General features: G+C 41.8%; 1 protein-coding gene across 12 annotated transcripts in view; it reads left to right on the forward strand.

Annotated features, from left to right (window-relative positions):
* Nucleotides 1-21,072, forward strand: part of cdh23 (cadherin-related 23) — a 1,156,658-nt gene that overhangs the window by 723,332 nt on the left and 412,254 nt on the right. For all 12 annotated transcript variants that reach the window (XM_072282605.1, XM_072282606.1, XM_072282607.1 and 9 more), the window contains exons 26-27: nucleotides 1,735-1,848; nucleotides 11,058-11,206. In XM_072282605.1, the coding sequence (XP_072138706.1) occupies nucleotides 1,735-1,848; nucleotides 11,058-11,206 (263 nt within the window). The remainder of the gene's footprint in view (nucleotides 1-1,734; nucleotides 1,849-11,057; nucleotides 11,207-21,072) is intronic.

Raw genomic sequence — 21,072 nt, forward strand, 5'->3', positions numbered from 1 at the left:
CTCTCAACAGCCTTTCATTTGCAAAGGGTCATCTTAGCGTATTGAAAAGGTCTTAAAACCCTCTTCTGTCCTTCAAATATAGTCAGTAGGTTAATTGGCCACAGGCAATTGCCCCTAGTGCAGTCTACATATTGATAACCCTTCACCTCAAAAATAATGAGTCCTCCCTTCTATTGCTGGTCTTAACTCTGAGTTTATACAATTTTTCAAGACTGAATTGTTACACATGCCCTTACACTTCCTCCCTTACCACCATTCAGGGCCCCAAACAGTCCTTCCAGGTGAGGCAACACTTCACCTGTGAGTTGGCTGCGGTGATATACTACATCCGGTGCTCCCGATGTGGCCTTTTATATATTGGCAAGACCCGACGCAGACTGGGAGACCACTTTGCTGAACACCTACGCTCTGTCTGCCAGAGAAAGCAGGATCTCCCAGTGGCCACACATTTTAATTCCACATCCCATTCCCATTCTGACATGTCTATCCACGGCCTCCTCTACTGTAAAGATGAAGCCACACTCAGGTTGGAGGAACAACACCTTATATTCCGTCTGGGTAGCCTCCAACCTGATGGCATGAACATCGACTTCTCTAACTTCTGCTAATGCCCCACCTCTCCCTCGTACCCCATCTGTTACTTATTTTTATACACACATTTTTTCTCTCACTCTCTTTCTCCCTCTGTCCCTCTGACTATACCCCTTGCCCATCCTCTGGGTTCCCCCTCCACCCCCCCCCGTCTTTCTTCCCGGACCTCCTGTCCCATGATCCTCTCGTATCCCTTTTGCCTATCACCTGTCCAGCTCTTGGCTCCATCCCTCCCCCTCCTGTCTTCTCCTATCATTTTGGATCTCCCCCTCCCCCTCTAACTTTCAAATCCCTTACTCACTCTTCCTTCAGTTAGTCCTGACGAAGGGTCTCGGCCTGAAACGTCGACTGCACCTCTTCCTAGAGATGCTGCCTGGCCTGCTGCGTTCACCAGCAACTTTGATGTGTGTTGCTTGAATTTGATCTCTGTTTAGTGAAACTATGTGTCATTAGATGTTTGACTCCCATATATTCCAGTAGAAATACCTTAAATTTTACAATACGAAAACTAGTCATTCAGCCCAAATGGCCTTTGTTGTCATTAATGTTTCACCAAAGCCACCTCCAATGTGATTTCACCTCATCCAAGCAACATATCCTTCTATAGAGAAGAATAAATAGTTGATGCTTTGGGCCGAGGGTATCCGCCTGAAACATCAACTGTTTATTCCTCTTCATAGATACTGCCTGACCTGCTAAGTTCATCCGGCATTTTGTGCATGTTGCTCTGGATTTCCAGCATCTGCATAATCTCTTGTGTTTAGCATATCCTTCTATTTCTTTTGCGTCTTAACATTTCTTCATAAATTTGACTATTATTTAGCTCACCCATTCCTTCTAGGAGCACGTTGTGTATTTTAGATCCCGAATAAACAAACAGTTGATTGGTTTCCCGTGCTGTGTTATTCTCTGATTCAATGCTATGTTTAATGTAAGCATTGGATTCAACTTGATCTACAGTGAAGGATTGCACACAAATGCACTGAGATTTCTCATTGATTTACATGTGAAATAAAACGCATCAACTCTTCATCTCTTCTGTTCCCATGCAGGAAATAAGACCCATCCTCTTTAATATTTCATATTTATGGCCTCAAGACAGCAGATCCATCTCAAAAATACTAATACAACTTCATCTTTCAGGTGGAAACAATGATGGAAAATTCAGCGTTGGCTTTAGAGATGGAATTGTCAGGACTGTGGTGAACCTGGATAGAGAGACCCAAGTTTCTTACACACTTATTCTAGAAGCTATTGGTGAGTCACTAATCAGTCACAAATATGTAGGATGTATTACTGTTGCTCAAAAGACCAAAATAGAGATTCTCTTTAGTTAGTGCTTCGCTAATTTTAACCTCTTAATTGTCCCGATTCACTCTGGAATTTCCTTTGTAAATCCCTCTGGCTCTTCATATACTAATATTTGATTAACTTCCAAATATCTTGACAGATTTAGTTAAAAATGTTTTGGAGATGTGTTGTTATTTAAATATTAAAAAGATTGCACTGCACTACATGAATTCTTAATTTCTTGATCAATATCTGTTTCTCAATCAATATCCCTAAAACAAATTAACAAGTCATTTAACGAGCAGAAAAAAATATCCCTGTCAGGCCTTTAGCTATCCTGTTCTTTATTTGTCCCTGTATTTGGGATAGTTTATGCTGTCCTGTAGATTTATCAAGCCTTCATCGTACCAGGATAGATTTATTGCTGTTTTGACAGAGAGTGGTAGGTGTGTGAAATGTCCTGCCAAGGGTGGTGGTAGATGAAGATACGTTAGGGGCATTTAAGAAACTCTTAGATAGACACATGATGATAAAGAAATGGAGGACTATGTAGGAAGGTCTTGGACTAGGCTGTAAAGTCAGAACAACATGGTGGGCTGAATGGCCTTCATTGTGCTATAGTGTCAAGTGTTCTGCGTTTGTTGTAGGTTGATTTTGTAGTCATAATAGTGACCCACTTCAGGAGCATCCAATGGATGGGCAAGAATTTTGTGGCAACCAGGAATCATAGAAGATATCATGCTGATGAAAGTCTGCCTTTCTTTCAACTGTTTATCCTGACTGGTGATTTTTGATTTGCTCAGTCTTCAACTGCAGTTCAGCAAGAGTATTAATGCCTGTTCTTTTAGTGATCAAATACTTCAACAGTAAACTCGTCTGCTTATAATGTCAGTACTTCTCCTTGCCAGTAACTATTCCAAATGGTTTATGGTGTTAGCAAAAGGCAAAGTGATTAATTGGAAGCCATGTCTTGCGACTACGCAGCATTAATTAAAGAGCAGGGCTAGAACCCAGGGATGTCAGCAGATGAAGGTGCATTGCGTTGGGCTCGCAGCTTGACTGGCATCCTACTATGGGAGTCAGGATCAGTTGCACACTCAAATCATTTGAGTTGCAGTACACCTGCCCGGTCCACCATCGTCCATGAGCAGCATGGTGAGGTTGAAATGGAGGAAGAAAAATGCACCATCGCTTGAGCTGAGGATCAGGTCAAGTGCTGACACATCTGGGGAGTAGCCCATCTGACCTCTACTCACTCTGTCTGGAGTAAACACTATAGTTTAGATCGAGAAAGCTCAGCTGGGAAGATCAATACTGTAGTCCAATGTAGCACACCCCTCTGGAGTGACCTAAAGACCTGCTCACACCATAAAGTGCTTCACAACCGACTCAGCACTTTTGAAATTGTAGCCACAATAAATACACAAATAACTAGCATAGCATCTCTCATGTTGCTATCAGGAAGTCCCAGTGAACTACTTTAGATCACTGTTGCAATGAAGCACAGCAAGAGCCCAGCAGCATCACTATGGTAATGACCAGGGATACCCTCTTGGTAAGCAAAAATACGGACTGCTGGGATGAATCAGAATCAGGTTGAAATCTGTTATTTTGTGGCAGCAGTACAGTACAAGACATAAAATTTAGTACAAGTTAGTTCAGTCGAAGGAAATGGACACTCCATTTTACAGTGCCTTCATTTGGACAGTTCATTTCTCTCCACAGGTGCTGCCTCACCTGCTGAGTTTCTCCAGCAGCTTATTTTTTGCTCCTGATCCCAGCATCTGCAGTCCTTTTTCATGACCATCCCCTCCTGGTGACATGGTAAATAGGATAAATATTGCCTTGCTACCAACTTCTAGCTCTTCAAAATTCCTGCGTGGAATTTGAGGGCAGACATGGCCCAAATTTAACTTCCGATTTGAAAGATGACACAGCTGACCTTGCAGTACTAATGCTGAGGGAGTTGATATTTCATTATGATTCACAATCTGGAGTGAGGCTCAAACCAACAACCTTATGACTGAAAGGAGCATCAATAGGTAAGGGAGAGAGGTCAGTAAAAGACTAAGAAGCTGACACCTCACTGAGTCAGGGTGGATTATGGGCCCACAGAATCTAAAATACTTAAAATTTGATCTTTAATTGAAGCTTTTAAGTAAGAAACTGCTTAATATTTTTCAGCACTGTCAGAAGTAGGTAATCTAAATGAAGAAGGTTATTTGAATTGATGACAGACTCAGATTATCATACCGAAGGCTGATATGATATGACATAAATTGCCTTCTGCTGAGTGCTTTCATCCTTCCAAATTATGTCAGATTTATTTTTTCTATTATTATTTTTGACATTTATTATTAATAAAAATCAATGTTGTCATCATGTCCTATCTGGAAACAAAATCTTTTCTAGCAAGGAAATAATCTTGAAAAAAACATTTGTACCACTTTCCTCTCTTATCAGATTCCTTCCTCTCATATCAGATTCCTTCCTCTCCCACCATTTATCTTTCCTACTCACCTAGTTTCTAGCTATCCTCCTTCTCTCCCACCTTTTCATTCTGGTGTCTTCCCTCTTCGTATCCAGTCCTCAAGAAGAATTTAGGTCTGAAATGTCGACTGTTTATTTATTTCCATAGATGTTGCCTGATGTGCTGAGTTCCTCCAGCATTTGTATGTATTAAGTTTTGTATCTTGCTCAAGTTAAATTTGCTTTTGGCTATGTTTCAAAGCCATGTGAGCGATACTGCGGCTGTGACAATAATCAGTTAAGATTGGCTGAATAATCAGAAGATTGGCTGACTGGCAGAAGAGTGGGAATAAATGGGGCCTTCCCTGCTTGTCTGCCAGTGACTACTGATGTTCTGCTGGTGTCGGCATTGGGTCCATTACTATTCAGGTTATATATAAGTAATCTGGTTGACGGAATTGACAGCTTTGTTGTCATATTTGCGGATAAGGCAAAGATAGCTGGAGGAGCAGGCTGTGCTGAGGAAGCAGTGAAACTGCAGAAGGCCTAGGGCAGATTAGGAGAAAGGCCACAAATGTGGCAGATGGAATACAGTGTAGGGAAGTGTATGGTCGTGCACTTTGATAGAAAGAATAAAGGTGTAGATCATTTTCTAGACGAGGAGCGAATTCAGGAATCAGAGATACAAAAGGACTTGGGAGTCCTCGTGCAGGATTCCCTAAAGGTTAATTTGCAAGCTAAGTCAGTAGTGAGGAAGGCAAAGCAATGTTAGCATTCATTTTGAGAGGACAAGAATATAAAAACAAAGATGTAATACTGAGACTTTGCAAGACACTTGTGGTATCGTGAGCAGCTTTGGGCCTCCTATCTAAAAATGTGCTGGTGTTGGACAGTGTCCAAAGCAGGAATTTAAGGACAATAAGGATAATGTGTGAGAAGTGTTTGATGGCTCTGGATCTCTGGTTGCTCAAGTTTAGAAGAATGAAGGGGGATCTCATTTAAGCCTGCCAAATATTGCAAGGCCTAAATAGAGAGAACATGGAGAGGATGTTTCCAGTAGTGAGAAAATCTAGAACCAGAGGGCACAGCCTTAGAATAGAGGAATGTCCCTTTAGAACAGAGATGAGGAGGAATTTCTTTAGCCAGAGGATGGTGAATCTGTTGAATTCATTGTCACTGACGGCTATAGAGACCAAGTCATTGGATATATTTAAAGCCAAGGTTTATAGGTTCTTGATTAGTAAGGGCATCGACAGGGAGAAGGCAGGAGAACTGGATTGAGAAGGATAATAAATACCTGCCATGATGGAATGGTGGAGCAGATTCGATTAGCTGAATAGCCAAGTTTTCTTTCTAGTTGTAACGTAAACATCAGCTTATCCTTTTTATATTTTATTTCTGGTCACTAATGCATATTGAAGGGCTCTGACTATGCAGATTATACAGGGATAAGTCATGAGTGTGGACTATAATTTAGACCCCTTGTGATCTCTTAACATTCTTTGTGACCTTCAAAAGCACCTTGGCTTTCTAAAGGATGTAAAAGAAGCAAGACCCTTCACTTTGCATTTGATTCATACTAAGCAAGTCTCAGGAATGGGGTCAACCCAGTAAAATCAGCTCTTCGATGTCCCAAGATATCTTGGCAAAAAGATTGAAGGCCAAATTGCTGGAATAATTTATGAGATTTTTCCAGAATGAGACAGGGAGTTTCAGGTTTATATGGGAGAAATATGGGACGGCTGTGGAAGCCAAGTCACTGGCTATATTTAAAGTAGAGGTTGATCATTTCTTGATTAGTAAGACTGTCAAAGGTTACAGGGAAAGGGCAGGAGAATGGGGTTGAGGGGGTTAACAAATCAGCCATGATGGAATAGCAGAGCAAACTTGAGGGGTCGAATGGCTGAATTCTGCACCTATGTCTTATGGTCTAAATAGACAAATAACCCGTGCAACCGCACTTGTCATTGTTATTTTAAAAAATGAAATATTTCTTCAAGTAACTTTTCGTAGAGTGATTTTTACTATTAACCTAGAGTAAATCTACTTGAAGTAATAGAAGTTACTACCCTCAGTAATTGTTGTTACCAGCAATAAAACTATTTTGAAATGCGCTGTGTTCATTTCTGACACCAGTCATTTTCCTCTACAACTGGAATTCTGCAGATGCTGGAAATTCAAGCAACACACATCAAAGTTGCTGGTGAACGCAGCAGGCCAGGCAGCATCTGTAGGAAGAGGTGCAGTCGACGTTTCAGGCCGAGACCCTTCGTCAGGACTAACTGAAGGAAGAGTGGGTAAGGGATTTGAAAGTTGGAGGGGGAGAGATCCCCCTCCAACTTTCAAATCCCTTACCCACTCTTCCTTCAGTTAGTCCTGACGAAGGGTCTCGGCCTGAAACGTCGACTGCACCTCTTCCTACAGATGCTGCCTGGCCTGCTGCGTTCACCAGCAACTTTGATGTGTGTTCCTCTACAACTTATTGCTACATTGATCTGCATAGCAATGCCTGCCCTAGAAATCCTGAAAGTTCAAAGTTCAAGCTCAATTTATTATCATGATACCATATACTATCTTGAGTTTATTTTCTTGTAGGCATTCAAGTAGATACAAAGAAACTCTTCTTGGGCTTCCAGTTAGATACAGGTGTCAGTTTTAACCAAAGTTTCAATAACAAACTCCATCATCTTCATCAGATATGGTGCCTAGGCACGTCTAGTCCAGTGGTAACTATACCCCAGTCGTCCTGATATATCCTAGTTTGTCGTTGACCAGCATAAGCTGGGATTTGAGCTTTCTTATGGGTTTGTGAATGGTTTAAAAGCCAACATGAAGAAATGTAACAAAAATATCAATAATTAGGAGACCAATGCCAAGGACAGAAAACTCTGGCAAGCCATCATCCAAGAAGGAACAGCAACTTTTGAAGCCAACAGATGAGCAGAACTAGAAGAAAAGAGAAGAAAATGGAAAGAGAGGCAGCAACAACCAAAGCCCGATCTGCCATCTGGAACTACCTGTCCTGAATGCAGAAGAACTTTCAAAGCCAAGATTGGACTCATAAGCCACTTGAGAGCCCATAAGTAGATCAACAGAACGAAGACCATCATCCTCGACCTCGAGGGATAGCCACAACAACGACGACGGCATTAATCCAGCATTTTTTCAGGATCCTGGAAATCCTTCCAGAAACTGTGCAAAAATAGGGAACACAAGCAGTAGCGATGGGTTCCTCCTTTTTGTTAGGTTTCCTGGTTCTTCCATCTGCTGTTTTAAAAGCCCATTTGATTTTCTTTGCCTTGTAGCCATTCTGTAGGAACGTTGTGTGTTATCATCTTAATTCCTCATGGAGACTCATCCACAAACCTGTAAAAATCACAGCTGATGTGGGTCAAAGATGACCTGGGACTCAGGATGGCTGGCGTTTACTGGACTCCCTGTGAATGCGGAGCTGCGTATATTGGTCAGGTGGAAAGCACGGTAGAAACCTGCATCAAGGATCATAGGAGGTATATACCTTTGGGATACCCAGAGAAATCGGCGGTAGCAGAACATTACATACGCAATGGCCACAGGATAGACCAAAGGGACAAAACTACTGAGCTGCGCCAATGGCTTTTGGGACCTCCTGGTGAAGGAAGCCATTGAAATAAGGCTAGAGAATAAGAATTTTAACAAAGACAATGGTCTCACTCTCAGGAAGAACTAAAATACGATTGTAAACAAGGTGGGTCAGCAGCAACCTGATTGGTTGTGGACTAACCAATCAGGGAGGATGGATGATGGGGTATATATACCACCAAACTAGATGTGCCTAGACATCATCCATGATGAAAATGGCAGAGTGTGTCATCGAAATGTTGGTTAAAATCAATACCTGTATCCGGCTGGAAGTCCAAGAAAAGTTTGTTTGTCATATATACCGGAAAAGATTAGATCATTTTTCAAAATAGAATCAGTGAAAGGCAGACAAACAACTAATGTGTAATAGAAGACAAGTTGTGTATGAACAAAAAGAAACAAATAACAATAATAAATAATACTGAGAACATGAGTTGGAAAGTCCTTCAAAATATGTCCATAGGTTGTGGAGTCAGTTCAGAGTTGAGATGAGTGAAGTTGTCCACACTGGTTCGGGAGCCTGAAGCTGTGAGATATGGAATCAGATACTTTTCTGTGATGAAATGGGGAGTTCGGCCCATCAAATCAACAGCAGTATTTATCTCCATGGTTTGATAACCATTCCTTCCTCACTTCCTAATTTCTATAACGTTCTTTTCTCGCACACCTATCTTAACTTCTTTTGCCTCAGCAATTGCTTAGCAAAGAATTACTCATTGCCATCACACTTAGTGAGTAACACACATAAAAGTTGCTGGTGAACGCAGCAGGCCAGGCAGCATCTGTAGGAAGAGGTGCAGTCGACGTTTCAGGCCGAGACCCTTCGTCAGGACTAACTGAAGGAAGAGTGAGTAAGGGATTTGAAAGTTGGAGGGGGAGGGGGAGATCCAAAATGATAGGAGAAGACAGGAGGGGGAGGGATGGAGCCAAGAGCTGGACAGGTGATAGGCAAAAGGGATATGAGAGGATCATGGGACAGGAGGTCCAGGAAGAAAGACAAGAGGGGGGGACCCAGAGGATGGGCAAGGGGTATATTCAGAGAGACAGAGGGAGAAAAAGGAGAGTGAGAGAAAGAATGTGTGTATAAAAATAAGTAACAGATGGGGTATGAGGGGGAGGTGGGGCATTAGCGGAAGTTAGAGAAGTCGATGTTCATGCCATCAGGTTGGAGGCTACCCAGACGGAATATAAGGTGTTGTTCCTCCAACCTGAGTGTGGCTTCATCTTTACAGTAGAGGAGGCCGTGGATAGACATATCAGAATGGGAATGGGACGTGGAATTAAAATGTGTGGCCACTGGGAGATCCTGCTTTCTCTGGCGGTCAGAGCATAGGTGTTCAGCAAAGCAATCTCCCAGTCTGTGTCAGGTCTCGCCAATATATAAAAGGCCACATCGGAGCACCGGACGCAGTACATCACCCCAGCCGACTCACAGGTGAAGTGTTGCCTCACCTGGAAGGACTGTTTGGGGCCCTGAATGGTGGTAAGGGAGGAAGTGTAAGGGCATGTGTAGCACTTGTTCTGCTTACACGGATAAGTGCCAGGATGGAGATCAGTGGGGAGGGATGGGGGGAACGAATGGACAACTTAGTGAGTTTTAGCTCTTTATAGATGTGATTTCTATTGTATTTAAATCATCTTTGCTTGGTCTTGTTCCTTCTGGGCTCACTGTTTCTTCCCTATTCTTTTAGAATGGATCACTCTTCTGCTCTTTTTAATTCAAACTCTCTCGAAAACCTAGAGAGTGGCGCAGCTGATAGAGCTGCTGCCTCACAACCCCATTGACCCAAGATTAAATACTGATCCTCGGTGCTATATTTTTTTTTGCACGTTCTCCCAATAACCATGGGGGCTTTCTCCAGTGTGTTGGAGACATCCAGATTGATAAATCAGTTGATCACTGTAGTTGTACGCCTAGTATGTCGGTGAGTGGTGCAATCTGATGGGGAAAGCGAGGAAGGCAGCATCCATTATTAAGAACCCTCACCATTCAGGGCATGCCCTCTTCTCATTACTACCATCAGGGAGGAGGCACAGAGGTCTGGAGACACACACTCAACATTTTAGATTTTTCCCCTCCACCATCAGACTTCTGAATTGTCGATGAATCCATGAAGACTATTTCACTATTTAGCTCTCTTTTAGTACTTCTTAAACATATTTCTTGTGGTAACTTATAGTATTTTCTTATGTCTTGCATTGTACTGCTGCCTCTAAGCAACAAAATTCACCACATTTGGCAGTGATAATAATTCTGATTCTGAGCTGATGGGAATGTGGGGAGAATAGAAGTGTGATTAGTGTAATTAGTTGCTTCATAATCAACAAGGACTCAAAGGACCAAAGGACCTGTTTCCCTGTTGCATGACTTTGTGACTAATGGCATAGTGTCTGTGTACATGCTGCATGCAGCAAATAGTATTCATGGTCAAGGGCGCAGAAGCTTCGCTCAATAAAAGTCGTGTCATTATTCTGTACGAATCCAGTGAACAGCGAACAGTTGTATAAAGTCAATCCGGTCATCCATAGTGTTTAGAGCTCCAGAAATAATTGATAGGGAGACTGCCCAGTCAGATAGCAGAGTGTTAGCATGTCCACTCTCACTCTTCCTTCACAATCTTGCTGATTCTCAGAGTCTTTGGGCCTGTGCAGCTGGGTAGCAATGTAACTTGCTCAAAATTCATTAACTCCCCTGCTATCCATAACAGTTATGGATATAATTCCCATCTATTTCACTTCCCTGGGAAATAATCCACACCAACTCAACTTTAGTTATTCCGTGTGCATTTAATCTGAGATAGGAAAGTAAGCAGCTGCTTGTGGAAAGGGAATAGTGGAAAGTGTGGGAATCGGTATATGACGCAGGTGAGATGGCCATGGGGTAAAGATGACCACGTAGCACGCACCCCTTGTACTTTCAGTTGAACAATGTCTCTGGCTGTGAGCGTGAGTTTCCTGTACACGTGAGGAAAGAACTGGATGAGTTTATGAAAAGAGAATTTTAAACAGTCGGAGATTGAGAGAGAAAACACAATTTAAGTTGGTGAAAATGCATGCAGGAGTGACTGGGTGTGATCTCTGTGCAGATAACGGGCCTGCTGGTGGCAGAAAGACCGGGACAGCGACGGTGTATATCACAGTGATGGATGTCAACGACAATCGACCCATCTTCTTGCAGAATACCTATGAGGCCAGTGTCCCTGAGAACATCACCGTGTCCACTAGTGTGCTGCAGGTAAGTTGTACAGAGTAGAGTACCTGGACAATTTGAAGCAGAAAGCCAGATCATTAAACGGACATTTTGTCATCCATTTCTATAACCTCACTACCCTTTCCGGTAAGATGGCGGCGCGCTCAGTCACAGCGGCCTCTGCAGGTCCAACAAATGGTGCAATGTTTGTCTTCCATATTTTTCTTAGGGATGCAAGATGCTGTTGGACATTAGTCATACCAAATATTTTAAGTCAGGTTCATTAGTGAGACCAACAGCAGAGGAGCTGTGTAGCCTTGGGTTATTGCATGGACCAGGCCCTCACACCATCCAATCACTAGTTACAGCCATCCAGGGCAGGAGGCACTGCAGACAGTGTGAGACGAAAAAGAAGCATAGGAAATGTGCTAGGATTTGTGGTGGGTTAAAGGCTAACTCCTGGCAGCCCATTCCAAGCACACTTAGTAAAGAAAAAGCTTGCCCTGCACATTCTCTCACCTTTCTAAACATCTACTCTATTTATGCCTTTCATAATTTTATAAACCTCTGAGTTCTTTCCTCAGCCTCTGACGCTCCAGAGGAAACAATTGAAGCCTGTCCATCATTTTAAAACAGAACAGACCATGTACAGGCAGATCGGATAAGTTAGATTGGCATAATGGTCAGCACAAACATGGTGGGCCGAAGAGCTGTTCCTACGTTGTACTGTTCTATGTTCTAACCAATCCCTGGTTCATTACTAATCAGATATCACGCTCCTGTTTGTAGAAGCTTACATAAATATCCATAATTAATGCCATGTGTTCTACATTTTATCAGGGCTTGAATCACAGTGGCTTCATTAGTTGCTAAGTGCTTTGAGAAGCAGTATAGTATATAGGCATCCATTAGTCTCGTGAGACCATGGATTTGCACCTTGGAAGGTTTCCAGGGCGCAGGCCTGGGCAAGGTTGTATGGAAGACCGGCAGTTGCCCATGCTGCAAGTCTCCCCTTTCCATGCCACCGACGTTGTCCAAGGAAAGGGCATTAGGGCCGATACAGCTTGGCACTTGTGTCATCGCAGAGCAATGTGTGGTTAAGTGCCTTGCTGAAGGACACAACATGCTGCCTTAGCTGAGACTCAAAGACCTTCAGATCACTAGACTGACGCCTTAACCACTTGGCCACGCGCCAGCACTGCTTTGAGAAGCAGTAAGAATGTGCTAAGTGCTGAAGAAATGCAAGTTCATCAATCAAGTCAACACAAAAAAAAGTCTGAGGCTTCAAACACACACTTTGTGGCCACTTTATTAGGTACCCCCTATACCTAATAAAATAACCACTCTGAGTGTATGCTCGTGATCTTCTGCTGGTGTAGTTCTTCCACTTCAAGGATCAATGTGTGGTGCATTCAGAGAAGCTCTTCTGCACACCACTGTTGTAATGTGTAGTTATTTAAGTACTGTCGCTTTCCGGTCAGCTTGAAACCGTCTGGCCATTCTTATCTGACCACTGTCATTAACAAAGCATTTTTGCCCACAGAATTGACATTCACCTGATGTCTTTTGTTTTTTGTGCCATTCTCTGTAAACTCTAGAGACTGTTTTGTGTAAAAAATCCCAGAGGTCAGTAGTTTCTGAAATGCTCAAACCACCCTGTCCGGCATCAACGATCATTCCACAATCAGTCGCCTTGATCACATTACTTCCCCATTCTGATATTCAGTCAGAATTAGAATCAGGAATCAGGTTTATTATCACCGGCATGTGACGTGAAATTTGTTAGCTTAGCAGCAGCAGTTCAATATAATACATAATCTAGCAGAGAGAGAAAAAAAATTAATAAAATAATAAATAAAATAAACCATAATAAGTAAACAAGTAATTCAATTACGTATATTGAATAGATTTTTTAAAAATATGCAAAAACAGAAATACTGTATATTAATAAAAGGTGAGGTAGTGTCCAAGGCTTCAATGTCCATTCAGGAACCGCATGGCAGGGGAGAAGGAGCTGTTCCTGAATCGCTGAGTGCATGTCTTCAGGCTTCTGTACCTCCTACCTGATGGTAACAGTGAGAAAAGGGCATGCTCTGAGTGCTAGAAGTCCTTAATAATAGACACTGCCTTTCTGAGATACCGCTTCCCTGAAGATGGCCTGGGTACTTTGTAAGCTAGTGCCCAAGATAGAGCTGACTAGATTTACAACCTCCTGCAGCTTTTCTCGGTTCTGTGCAGTAGCCGCTCCATACCAGACAGTGATGTAGCCTGTCAGAATGCTGTCCATGGTACAACTATAGAAGTTTTTGAGTGTATTTGTTGACATGCCAAATGTCTTCAAGCTCCTAATAAAGTATAGCCACTGTCTTGTCTTCTTTAAGACTACGTCAGTATGTTGGGACCAGGTTAGATCCTCAGAGATCTTGACACTTGAAGCCGCTCACTCTCTTCACTTCTGATCCCCCTATGAGGATTGGTATGTGTTCCTTCGTCTTACCCTTCCTGAAGTCCACAATCAGCTCTTTCATCTTACTGACATTGAGTGCCAGGTTGTTGCTGCAGCACCATTCACTGGTTGGCATATCTCACTCCTGTACGAACAACAACTGAACCTCCTGACCATGTCTGCATGCTTTTATACATTGAGTTGCTGCCACATGATTGGCTAATTAGATACTTGCATTAACAAGCAGGTGTACAGTGTACCTGTTGCACCATGTCCCTTGGCAACCCATTTCAAGCACTTGCCACTCACTGTAAAGAATAACCGTACTCCACATATTCCCTTACCTGACAGCTATCTGCTCTAGTGTTCAATATTTCTACCCTGGGAAGAAAGAATTGGGATGGTCGAGGAATCCAAGAAAGAGCAGGAAGGAGGAGTTGATAATATTGAGATTGAGGTTTGAGTACACAGGGTTAATTAGTACACCACAGTTACTGAAGAAACACAATTATGCGAGGTGTGAGTATTGTAATCAGAAAGAAACCATTGTGCATGTACTGGTGAGGTGAGGTAAGATATAATCAGGTGGGGCGGATGGTTAATTTTAAAGTTATCACGGAATAAATTACAATTTAACATTAACAATATTTTGCAAAGTGGATCACAGGATTATTTCAATATATAGTTCAGTTCATTAAGAATACAGGTCTTTTTTATAGAATTTGATACAAATATAAATACATAGGATTTAGATATCCTGACCCTCTCTCCTGTTCAGAAGGTGGTAGAAATGCAATTTAAAGCTGTTTGCCAACCGCCACAAAATCTCATGCAGAAGAAACAGATCCTGACCATCTACTCTATCTATGCCTTTTGTAATATTATAAACTTCCATCAGTTCTTTCCTCAGCCTCTGGCAGTCCTGAGGAAACAATCAAGGTTTGTCCATCATTTTCAAACAGAACAGACCACGTGCAGACAGATCAGATAAGTCAGAGCGGCATAATGATTAGCATAAATATGATGGGATGAAGGGCCTGTTCCTGTGCTGTACTGTTCTATGTTCAATGCAAGTTATTCCCACTGTTCTAACCAATATGTATCCCTAATTCATTACGAATCAAATAATTATTCTGAAGCAATATCACATTCCTGTCTGTAGAAGCTTACAATCCGTAAGTTTCCTGCCATGTGTTCTACATTTTATCAAGGATTGAGTCGCAGTGATTTCATTTGTTGCTAAGTGCTTTGGGAAGCAGTAAGAATTCTCTAAGTGTTGAAGAAGTGCAAGTATTAGGTTTGCTTCATCAATCAAAGCTTCAAAAATATGCAAATCATCGATTGGTCAGACTAGTCTTTCCTCTCCCTTGTGCCTTGAAGTTGTGAAATGCTTTATTTTAGCAAAACACACGCTGTCAGGGTTAAAATATTAGTAATTTCTTTTATGAAAGGAAAAAAAATCAACACTTTGGAGCTTCAGGATAAATTTACATCCAAATCTACTTCCAGTATGGAGCACACTGATTTTCACTGTTCCTTCTGATGGATGTAGTAATCCTTTTTCCATAAAATGCCAAACATTGGGAATGTTTAGTGTAGAGTAAATAAATAAACACATTGATCCTTTAACTAATCCGATTGGTCTGTTGTATGTGATTAATTTTTGCCAACATGTGAAATGTCTATTTCCCATGTTAAATCTGGCTGCAGTTCAATAGTTGCCTGTTCAAATGTTTAACAGACAGTATTTAGTGCACAATCTTGGCTGGGAGCAGACATGAAAGTAAGGTTGTGTCTTACATATCTATTTCCAAACACTTGTAGAAAAGCAACAGAATCAGATTGAAGGAAGTAGGTAGCTCAATAGCAGAAGGTGGAGGTTGCTTGAGTGCACCGTGCTTTAAGAGCATCATCCTCACTTGACCCCTCTACCACCCTGCCAAAATCCTGTCCCAAACAGGGTTGCCATGGTAGCTTAGCAGTTCGGGGTGCCACAGTAGCATAGTGGTTAGCATGACGCTATTACAGCTCAGGGTGTCGGAGTTGAGATTTCACTTTCCGGTATCCTCTGTAAAGAGTTTGTACATTCTCCCCATGAATGCATAGAGTTCCTCTGGATGTTCCAGTTTCCTCCCACAAGTCCAAAGACGTTAGTCAGTTAATTGGTTTTGTCCTATGATTAGGCTACCATTAAATAGGTGGGTTACCAAACAGTGCAATTTGTTGGGCTGTAAGGACATGTTCTGTGCTGCATCTGAAAAAAAAATAAAATAAAACTCCCAAGCCGACTCAAATGATCAGATTAAGGGCAGAGGTTACATTGATGATAAATTGGTTCAAAATGTCAAATTGTCACCTATTTTTTGTGGATTGGTGTAATTTCTGATTGGAGCTTTTTTATATAGGCCTGCAGATACAGAATATGGTGATGTGGACCATCCAGTCCTTGCTGTCAAGAGTAGTTAACTTCCACTTCACAGCTCTCCATCCATAGCCTTTCAATTTACGGATCTTCATCCTGTAAGAGCAATAGTGGTTACTAACTCCAGGCTCCAACTCCACTTGGGTGAAAATATTTTTCTTCAGCTTCCCTCTAATTCTTCTACCTAAGTCAATGTTCTCTAATTATTTAAACATTCTAGTCAGGAGACTAAATCCTTCTTCTTTGGCTTCTGATAATTTTATCCATAATGAGTTTTGACTTCTGTTTGCTTTGTAATTCCAGCCTAATCAGCCTCTCTCCTTAACTATAATTGTCTAGCTCCAGTGATGTTGATGAAAGTCTCCTCACAACTCTCTGTATTGCTGCCTTGTCTTTGTCATGATGCAGTGACAAATGACGTCAGCTTTACCTGAGCTATGGTGTTCTATGCCAGTAAATATGCTTGCAATATCATGACTCACATTCCAGTTCTGCAGGTTCCTTGATGCCAGTAGTCCCTCGAGTCCTACAAACGTCCTTATAAATCTTTTCTGCACTCTTTCCAACTCAATCACATCTTTCCTAAAGCAGGGTAATTAAAACTGAACACAACACACCGAGTGCTGCCCAGCCCACATCTTGTGCAACTGATTTAACTGGTGTTGATTCAAAACCTACAATGGGGCCTCAAAAGGTATAGCTCCATTGCAGTACTCAGAGTGTGGTGCATTGTCAGCTGATAAGGCCTCTGTCAGTCTGTTCAGAAGGACGAATGAAGATTCTATGGATCTTGTTAAATGAAAAGCTGACGTCCTTGGTCTATTTCTCAATCTCCTTCACTTAACAAACATCTCTAAAACATACTAATTGGTCATTCATTTTATTGTAAGCCTTCGCTGTATTCAGAATGTTCAATTTAATGACATTGATCCACTTAATGGTCCCTGATAGACTTCAGAGTAATTAAATTTTATGCAAAGCACTTTGAGACTCTCGAGACTAGGACATGAGTTGCAATGAAAGTAGAAATTTTTGCTTCTTTGATAAATGAACTGGAATAGTCTGGTGTTAAATTGATAGTTGCCACACTTAGAAAATATGTATAAGTATATTGAGGCTCAAGAAACAGCTAGGATTTGGAGCATAAAACAAACTGCCGGAGGAACTCAATGGGTCAAACAGCATTCACAGATGGAAAGGGATAGTCAGCAATTCAGCTTGTGATTAGAGTTGAGAACGTAAAGAAGTGATCACTATTATTTTTTTACTTTATTTCTTCCCATTTGCTCTCCAGCACCCAGGTAGGAGATGCCATGATGTAGCACCAGGACTTGAAATCCCCAGATAAGGCAGTGAAACAGGAAGACCGTAGGGAGTGTAACTTTATTGAAATATGTTATGACTTTCATTGCTTGTACTTTTTCCTTGTTATAGCAGATTCTGACTACACTTGAGCTTTTGAAATGCATTCTCATTTAGGGGAAAATAATACCCTTCTTTGCCAATGATAGACCACACTGGTGTGGCAACTGCTGGCATTGTGCAGACACTGTTCTCTGCCATGGAAGGTCACTAATGGAGTAATTCAGTGGTGTCAACACTGAAGCATCGGATTATTCTCAGCAATTACGTGCTGAAAATGTACCCTGCCCCCCACCCCCGTCGGACTAAGCACATTCTGTAGATTTCAGACAGCAGCTTGCAGTTAGTTCTGAATCTACCCAGTCAGGTCTCAGAATGTCCCTTTAAATAGTCACAAGTGTATTGATGTAGCACCAAGCATTGTACTATGAGTGTTCAACAAATGTTGATTGGATCCAAAAGTTCCAATTTATCTCTAGGATAGGTTACATGGACAGCACAACATTGTGGGATGAAGGGCCTGTAATGTGCTGTAGATTTCTATGTTCTATGTTATCTCAATATTGTTGTGCAGTGGCAAATCAAGAAAAAACAGCAGATGCTGGAAATCTGAAATAAAAACAGAAAATGTTGAAAAAGCGAAAAGAATGTGACTCATGCCTTGAAAATGGGACAACTGTATGTGGAAGTCTCCAGGCCAATTTTTTGATCAGTGCAATTTCACAAGATCCATGCTGTGTACATTTTCTTCTGTGTGCAATTGAACAGGCGATAATGGTTTTGCTGAGGAATTAATAGTTGGCATTTTCAGGCTGAGACCCTTCATCAAGTCCCAAAATGTCAACTGTTTATTTCGCTCCATAGATGCTGTCTAACCTGCTGAGTTCCTCCAGAATTTTGTGTGTGTTACCCTGGATTTTCAGCATCTGAAGAATCCCTTGTGTTTAAGATAATTAGAGCACTGCATTTCCAGTATTAAGGCAATGATTACACTTTGAAAATTCTCATTGGCCGTAGAGACCTTAGAATATCCTGAATCAGATGTGTAAGCACTATGGAAATGCATCTGCATCATCTCAATGACCTGCAGGTAATCACTGTGCCATCAACTTCCACTCAGCTTTAAATAAATAGAATTACTGCTACTGCTCAGCCCAAGCTTGTCAAACAACATTGCTGGAGGCAACAGAGCAGTTAACGTTTGACCTTCAACAAAACACCGGTGCTGTTGTACATAAAGTATATTGCACAGAACTGTGCATGGATTGCAAAAGCCTCTAAGAGGGCAGAAGCTTACAGAGGCTTCGGTTCAGAGTGGTCTTTATTTTGTTTAAATTGGGTTCTTTTGGGTTTCTTGCTCTGTGGCTGCCTGTAAGCAAACAAATCTCAAGGTTGTATAATTTACACATTCTTTGATAATAAATGTACTTTGAAGCTTGAATTTGAAGGGAAACTTATTCACTCAGAGGGTGGTGCAAGTGTGGAACCGGCTGCCAGCAAACGTTTTAGGTGTGGATTCAACTGTAACATTTAAGAAAAATTGGGAAAGGTTTGGAGAAATGTGGTCCGGATGCAGGTAGATGTGACTAGACAGAACAGGTCAGCATGGACTAGATGGACCGAAGGTGCTATATTCTATTACTCTAAGTTGCCCCGATTCACTTATACTTATTTCAGCTGCCAGACTCCTCCCCTCCCCCCACCCTCAGCCACGATTTGTTTTCTTCACAGCTGTCCAAATGCGAGGAGGATGCTGAGAGCTGTGCATCAGTAATAGAGGTGGGGGGAGGCAGTGTTATTCACCGTTGTAAGTACGGTGCTTCAGGCTACGTCCACACTACGCCGGATAATTTTGAAAACGCCGGTTTCGAGTAAAAACGACAGGCGTCCACACTAAGCGTTTTTCAAAATATCTTCGTCCACATTAGACAGATATTTGGGCGAATCTCCTCCTACTGGGCATGTGCAGGACACACACACAAAACAAGCGAAGAGGAAACGGTATACTTGGTGCGCGTTTATCCAGTTACAGAGTAGAAAAACTTAAAAGGACATGCTCTTGGCTCTCACCCAGGAGGACTTAATACTAAAAAAAAACATACTGGAGTGTACGGAGGCAACCAACAGAGAGTTCACGGACAGTATGACCCGGCTGACGACAAACTGAAAAACTGACTAACTCTGTTGCATTAATAAAGCACCTTGTTAAATGTATAAAACGTCTGCATCAGCGTTATCTTGTATTTCCATACAATGTTACATTAGGCTGTTACACATCTATTGACAGGGAAGTACTTGCATAAATAGGTAAACCACCTTCATACAAGCAAGGACAGAAAACAGGCCAAAGTATACGTATTTATTCAGTAAACTATGGGTCAAAATATTTGGTGAGTACATTTCTAACCCTTCTGGCTTCAGTCTCGTTGCCGTCTGTTCTGAAATTGTTAGGTGGTTGTGTTCAAGAAAACAACAAAATGCTGCGCTGCGGCTATCTGTTCCGGCATGTCATGACAGCGTTTTTAAATACTGTAGTCAAAAAAGCTCACTTTACAATTTAACTCTCACATCGTTCACACCGACTGCGCGTTATAACAGCTTGCGCAGTACCAAGCAGAAGCAGAAAAAGCATTGTTGTTGTGTTGTCATGACAGCGTTTTAAAATCTCTCCGGTTACCCTGTACACACTACAACGGATTATCGGCATTTTCAAGTTTATTCCTTTGGAGATCATTTCTGAAAATCTCCATTTTCAGGGGATGAAAATGCCATTTCAGTGTGGGCAGAAGGTCAAAACGAAGAGAAAAAGCTTCGTTTTCCAAATTATCCGGTGTAGTGTGGACGCAAGCTAAAACTGAGATCCGTCCTGCCTTCCCAGTGGGCAAGCTTTCATTAACAGCAGCAATACCAGCTGTGAACCTCTATTCACTGCTTCTGTTGTGTCTGTTAGTGGAAGCTTGTTTTGCCCAAGTTGTCTGAGCCACTTACTGCATGATGAAAATAATTCCTCTTCAGCCACTTACTGCATGATGAAAATAATTCCTCTTCATACACACTCCATCGGCTTCACTTTGCTTTCTGCCATTCTAGAAGAAGCATGGAAATGTGGTCTTTAAATTTAGTTTGTTCTTTTCATGTGATCAGTAATTAAAATGCCAAGCCCTCAGTTCCAGCAAAATATGCCTGTATTTCTTTCAGAGATTTACCAAGTTAAATCACCCTTGACATCAAGGAATGTTCTTTCAGCAAATCAAATCCTACGTCTACACATTAAGAGTGAAAGTCTTTTATTCACTTCTTGACCTCTGTGACAATCCTTTTATTTGTGTATCTTAATGTTGACAATCTGCTCGCAGAAGGCTCATGTTCAGTTAAATAATTACTGGTGTCTACGGCCGAGCAGCCTCTCAGCATTTGCCCTGTACAAAGTTGAATTCACCATCATTCAAGGCCCCAAACGGTCCTACCAGGTGAGGCAACACTTCACCTGATAGTCTCTTGGGGTCATCTGTTGTATCTGGTGAAATCCAATGTAGATTGGGGGGACTGTTTCATTCAGCAGCTTTGCTCTGTCCACAGCAAAAGGTAGGATCACCCAGTCACTACCCATTTCAACTTGATTTCCCATTCTCATATCAAGGGGTCTGTCTGTGGTTCCTCCACTGTCATACTGCGACTAAA

Source organism: Mobula birostris, chromosome 18 (genome assembly GCF_030028105.1).
Source record: "Mobula birostris isolate sMobBir1 chromosome 18, sMobBir1.hap1, whole genome shotgun sequence".
In the NCBI taxonomy this organism is placed as follows: Eukaryota; Metazoa; Chordata; class Chondrichthyes; order Myliobatiformes; family Myliobatidae; genus Mobula; species Mobula birostris.